This window comes from Vicia villosa, linkage group LG2 (genome assembly GCF_029867415.1).
Source record: "Vicia villosa cultivar HV-30 ecotype Madison, WI linkage group LG2, Vvil1.0, whole genome shotgun sequence".
Lineage (NCBI taxonomy): Eukaryota > Viridiplantae > Streptophyta > Magnoliopsida > Fabales > Fabaceae > Vicia > Vicia villosa.
Window position 1 is genome coordinate 15,954,229 of NC_081181.1, and position 6,500 is coordinate 15,960,728.

The 6,500-nt window shown below is 32.8% G+C and overlaps 1 protein-coding gene across 1 annotated transcript; it reads left to right on the plus strand.

The window, feature by feature from the left end:
- Nucleotides 1-5,037: 5,037 nt before the first annotated feature.
- Nucleotides 5,038-5,790, plus strand: LOC131645948 (uncharacterized). Its single transcript, XM_058916135.1, has one exon. It carries the CDS (start codon nucleotides 5,296-5,298, stop codon nucleotides 5,674-5,676), a length of 381 nt encoding a protein of 126 aa, XP_058772118.1. The 5' UTR covers nucleotides 5,038-5,295; the 3' UTR covers nucleotides 5,677-5,790.
- Nucleotides 5,791-6,500: the final 710 nt, after the last annotated feature.

The following is a 6,500-nucleotide window of genomic DNA, read 5'->3' on the forward strand; positions in this document are numbered from 1 at the left end:
CTTTCTTTTTTGTTATTTTTTCTTTTTCATATTATTTTTTTGTGTATGTAATTTTATTTTTTCAATTAATATTTTCTTTTGTTTTTTTAGCGAGGGCGGTTGTGTGATGTGACTTTTGCTAAATAATGGGTCAAATAAAAAAGTACTACTTTTCTTTATTTGTTAGGAAAAGATTTTCTTCTTTTGTTTCTTTTTATATGCAATTTTCTTTGCGACAATTAATATTTTATGTGTGTTTGCAAATTAAGTAATACGACAGGGTAGTACGTTTGGTTAAGTATAACCGCGTTTAATCATTCTTACTTTGATTTTTCTAACGCTGTTTCTAGATTACTTAACATTCAAACGTTTGATTTGTTCCCGTAACAGTGGTGGATAATGAAGTGGTCTTCTATACTTTATTTGAAGGAAGTGAAGTTGCAACATAAAAAGACAAGGTAAAATTTTAAAATAAATAGTCAAGGGTCTTAAAAAACAGTTTTCTTATTAAAATGTTATAAAAAAAGTTTAATAGAATATAATTTTAGTAGAAAAAAATAGTGCAGAGTAAAGGAAAATTTAGACTTTTATAAATATAAAAGATAAACAATAAATGGTAACCTGAAAGTCCTAGAACTTATTGTGGTATTTCTATCTCTAAAGTACTGCCGGGTGTAGCAGGTTCAAGGAAATCTTTTATTTTGCAATCTATAATGCATTTGATTTAAGAAATAACACGAGGGTGCCAAATGACATCTAGAATAAAATAACAAAAAGTTTTAAGGATTACAAATCCATACATATCTAGACATTTGTGGAGTAGTTGCCCAAGTATTGGAGATTGATGAATATTTTAAGGATTAAATTCATTGGAGATATTTGTACAATCTATCTGATGGAAAGAAAATGCAAATCAAAGTTTTAAGTAAAATTGATTCAATATTTTTTTTCAAAATAGTGTGATTGGATGAATGTACTCAAGGATTCAAGGATTACCCTGAGATATAAGCTATTTGAATTTAATCTATATTGATTTGAATGTAGTGATTTCAACAAATTGATATTAAACTTAAATATTATAAATTACTGACATAAATATGTTTGTCGTCCTTATAAATATTCTAATTTCCGCTTTTAGTCCTTTTAAAATTTTCCTTCAAACAATGGTCCTCATAAAATTTTCCATTTACAATTTTGGTCCCTGCCGTCAACTTTCATTAACGGAAGCTGACGTGGCACGCCACGTGGAAGACAATTTGGCAAAAAGCTGAAAACACTTAAAATTGCGGGGGTTTTAAACCTCCTATAAACAAACCCAAAAAACTTTAGAAAAACATTGGTTCTGAACGTTTTTCAAACACCTTGTCAGCAAATTTTGCAACAGCGATTATATTACAAGAACCAAACTTTTCCTCATCCAATTGATCCACACAAACAATGTTATGGTAAACATAGCAAGAACATATTAAGTTCACTACAATCATATCCTCATCCAATTGATTCACAAAAAAAATCTTATTCTATCTAATATCAAAAACACATACTAGTTTTGCAATTGAAAGTGAAAACAAGAAATGAAAATTTTAAAAAAATTCAGAAATAGAGAGTTTCTCACCCAGGCTGTCTCCTCATCTTGAAATTCTCCGATGTAAACCCAATCGAAACCCGTCCTTTAACACCAACATCCTTAACAGTAATCTCAAAATAGTAAACAATCCGCTTCATCGGAGCAACTCTATTAGCTTGAATAACACCAACATCATGACCATGAAGATTAACATTCACATACTTCATCGAAAGCTTATTCGTCTCCACCAGAACAAAACCTCCCGAACTATTCAAAGTATTGAGCTCAATCGGAGATTCTTCCTTCTCATCATCGTCTTCGTAATCTTCCAAATTTTCCTTCACTTTCGGTGGACAGAGCTCTAGAAAATAGAGACCTAGATCTTGTTCTTGATTTGCCTTTTCAACACTGTTGTTTCCGTTGGTTTCTTTCATCATTGGAATCATGAGAAGTTCAAAACCCTAATTTTGTGATCGAGAGAATGTTTAGATTCGGTTGAGAAGATGGAATTCCAAATCTAACCCTTCACGCTCTTTCGGCTGGGACGAACTGATATAAGACCAACATGTTTTGAGACATGTTTTGTAAATCTTTTTCAGCTTTCATGGAAAGTAACACACTGTTGATAAATATTTTCTGGAAAAAAATGCCTTCAAATGTTATGCGTTGAAGATTGAAAATATTACTTGTCATGATTACTTACTATAGATTTTAGTAAAAATAAATCCACATTCTGTAGCTATATCTTTAAGAATTGGGAGCCTGTTACTCCTTATAAAGCTTTAACAAATTTTGTTTTGCTTATGACCAATTAGCTCTTATGCTGATTTGTTGCCGACTTGTTGTTGTATCCAGATAGTTGTACCTATTCAACATAATATCCATTGGTGCCTAGGTGTTATCAAGAAGAAGGAAAAGAAGTTTCAGTATCTTGATTCACCGAAAGGAATTGATACACAAGTGCTCAAAGTGCTGGTAATATTCAAGCTCCAAAAAATTCAGAACCAATATTTGCGTGTTTGACAAAATTTCTGAACCAATATTTTCTTAAAATTTTTTGAATTTGTTTAGAGGAGGTTTAAAACCCCCGCAATTTCAAGTGTTTTCAGCTTTTTGCCAAGTTGTCTTCCACGTAGCGTGCCACGTCAGCTTCTGTTAATGAAAGTTGACGGCAGGGACCAAAATTGTGGATGGAAAATTTTATGAGGACCATTGTTTGAAGAAAAATTTTAGAGGGACTAAAAGCGAAAATTGAAATATTTATAAGGACCACAAACATATTTAACCCTAAATTACGGTATGTCCAGTGGAATCAACAAACAAATAATATGAAGGATAATTCTAATCAAATCTAGATTTTACATACAAATTTCTATCAAAAGAAATTAAAAGTCTAAATCATGCAAATCTGACAAAGCCTTAAACTCATAACATGCAAAATTTTAAAACTGAAAGGAAAAAGATAGAGATAGAAGATTGTACAGCGGAATTTATCATAGTTCAATGTTGTATTTACAAAAAGTACAATAGTGAGAGATGGAGAATTTGTTCATGTAATTGTGGGAGATTATGTGTATATATCACAAAAATTTATGGATGATCTTTTCAATTATGGAGTTGAAATTTGTATAGAGACTCCTTGTGTCTGGGTTAGAGAACAATTTCCTTACTTCCACATTCAAAAACGTGAAAAATAGAAGACTCATTCTTACTCAAATCGTGGAGGAAGTCGATTTTCCTCATTAATTGGTATTCCTAGAATGTAAATCCCGAGACACCTCTTAGGCCAACTACGTTATATGGACGGATCACGAGTTTTGAACTCAAGCAAATCGACAACCTGCAACGCGCTCCGGGCGGCCAACCCTACTTTAGACAACCCACTATGCTTCGGGCGTTCGCCCAACAGTACTTAGTTTGGGACGTTTCCAATATAAACCATTCTCTTTTAGTCCCAATAAGGTTATCGCAGTCCACAATCCCTCAAGCACGAGGTCTTGGAGAGAGTGAAGTGATTTAATTCAAACGTATTGCATGCAATCTTAAAGATTTTGCAAGTCTCTCACGCAAATGGAACACATGCTGCATTTAATATATTTTATGATGGGTCTGTCTTGGGAAGCTAAGTTCGCCGAGGACCCTGGGTTCCCTCACATATTTCAAGAAAGGATACGTGTAGAGGTTACCTCGAAACTGTGAGGGAACCTAGGGGGAGTCCATCATGACTTATGCGACCTAGGTTCTTAGTCCTACAAGAAGAGGACCTCATCTCATTTTCCATTCACATTTTTCCAAGTTTTTTATTCTAGCAAAGCAAGTTGCTTAAAACCTTCTTCGACTTAGCTTTATCTTCTTCATTCTTAAATAGTTATAACCTTTCCCTCCCTTTCTTCATCCTCTTGTTTTTCTTCCAAAAAAAAAATAGAAATTATTAAGGGAACTTACAAAATTATAAGAATAATGCATGAAAAACTCTAGGCAAACCGATGTAACAATGAAATATAGGCTCCTCAAAATAAAGATGTTTAGGATTTACGATAGAACCTCCAATTCTAATAGTGATAGTGACTTTCTTTCTTATTGTTCTTTTTCAGGAAATCCAGAGTTGTCAATGGCGACAAGCTAATCTTAAGTGTTCATGAGTTGATGAATTCGAAACTTGTTATACCTCTGATAAGAGAGTGACCTCTTTTAGGAAACACCTAAACCTCTATGGAACTAGTGATGAGGAGGAGGTCATCTTGGAGCCTTGCTCCAAAGAAGAGCGGGCTAACATGGCCGCCTAAAAAGATTCTCCATATGTCTTCTTTTATATACATCTTCCGGTTGTCAAAGACCTTGAGGTGCCCATACCATTTACTCATTTCGAGTTAGAGATTCTCGCTACCATCAAAATCGTTCCCTCCCAAATCGTGCTCAATGGCTAGGCCTTTAAAATGGTCTTTGAGATTATTTGTAGGCAACTAAAGGTTAACCCCACAGTAGGTATTGTTCCATACTAAAAATAGATTTGATTGGTGAATGATTAATATGGATTAAAACTATGGACTCAAGCTTCCGATATTTAGAAGAACGACTTGACCTACAAGGTTAGCACTCAAATGCCCAAATTGAAAGTGCAGTCACGTTGTCGTATGGGATCTTTTACTTTGTTTTGATGATTTTTTTAATTTGTTCGTATGATATATAATTTGTTTGCGTATTTGAAATTTGCTTATCAATTTGTATTCGAGTGTTTGTATTTTATTCGTATTTGAGGTGTATTGTAATTGATTCACTTATTGTTACTTTGTAACATTAGAACCCTTTGTTACTCAATTCAATCTATTTAGTGTCAAGTTAATCTTATATGTAAATGATTAAGCAATAAAATATGAAAGACAAATTATCTCTTAAAAAACTTCAGTTGGCGTTTTGAAAAATATAGTGTCATGTATCCATTGTCATACAAATTATTATCAATATACACTGTGATCGGTTCGGTTCTGAATCAAGCAAAGCAATATAATATCTCTCGTGTAGAGGAAACCATAAAGGGTTACTGCAACAACTATTTTTATTTTCAATATAGTATATGATTACACGTACACACAAAAAATCATGGTCATCACCATCTACATACACTACACGAGTGATCAATTACATAAACAAATAATCACTAATAAATAAATCGAAATCCTAATCAACTAAAGCAAGAATTCAACAAAATAAAAAATATCTTTATAAACAAACACGTCTAAGCTAAAACCATGGAGACTAAGATTCCAGCAAGAGATGTAACGGCAACGAAGGTGTTGGTGATAGAGAATGCAGCAGAGGGTGCATCAGCTTCTCCTGGGTTTGATGCTGGACCATTAGTTCCTGGTGCTGGTGGAGAAGAAGTGTTTGGGGTTGGTGATGAAGGAGAGGGTGCTGGAGAAGAAGTGGTTGAAGGAGAGGGAGTTGGAGAAGAAGTTGTTGAAGGAGAGGGTGATGGAGAAGTATTTGTGGAGGGTGATGGAGCAGGTGCTGAATTAGGTGATAAAGATCGGGTAGGTGTGGGTGCAGGAGCTTGCTGTGCTATGCATGAGGTAGCCAACAACCCCAATATCAAAAACACTTTGATTGCAACAGAAACCATATTGTTTTGATAGAGAAGAATGTTGAATGAAAATATATATATTTTTGAGAGAAAGAGAAGAAGGGGTTGAGCAAGGTTATTCAGATTCCTTCAAATTGATTTGTGTATTGTCCAATTGCATAACTTGTGTGTATATATATATATATATATATATATATATATATATATATATATATATATATATATATATATATATATATATATATATATATATATATATATATATATATATATATATATATATATATATATATAGAAAAAAATGATTATGATATTGCGAAGGCGGTGTGTGATTATGAATAAAAGAAAAGTAATCGTTTACGTGTGTTGCAAGTTAAGTAATACGAGACAGGGTAGTATGTTTAATTGGTATAACCGCGTTTAACCATTCTCACTTTGATTGTTCTACGTTGTTTCTAGATTACCAAACATTCAAATGTTTGATTTGTTCACGTAATGGTTATGAAAGCTGATAGGTGGATATGGTGTTCAAACGCGGTTCCTCTTTATCACAATAAGTCTATATTTCAAATCGGTGACCACTATATAGGGTCAATTAATAGATAAGTCAATAATTTATTGATGTTGAACATGTGTTTTAACTAACTTTTTTCTAAATTCTCCGCAATTTACATTTGAATGTCAATTTCTTTTTAATGTTTTCTCTTACTTTAATCTTAATGTATGTCTATACTTTTGATTAATTAGTGTTTTAAAATTGATAGCGAAAGATAAATCAACAAAATCTTCTACTTAAGGCTTAATTGATTAAAAATAAATAGCTTAGTCGAATAAAGGACTAAGTATTTTAAAAACTATTCAAAAATTAATACA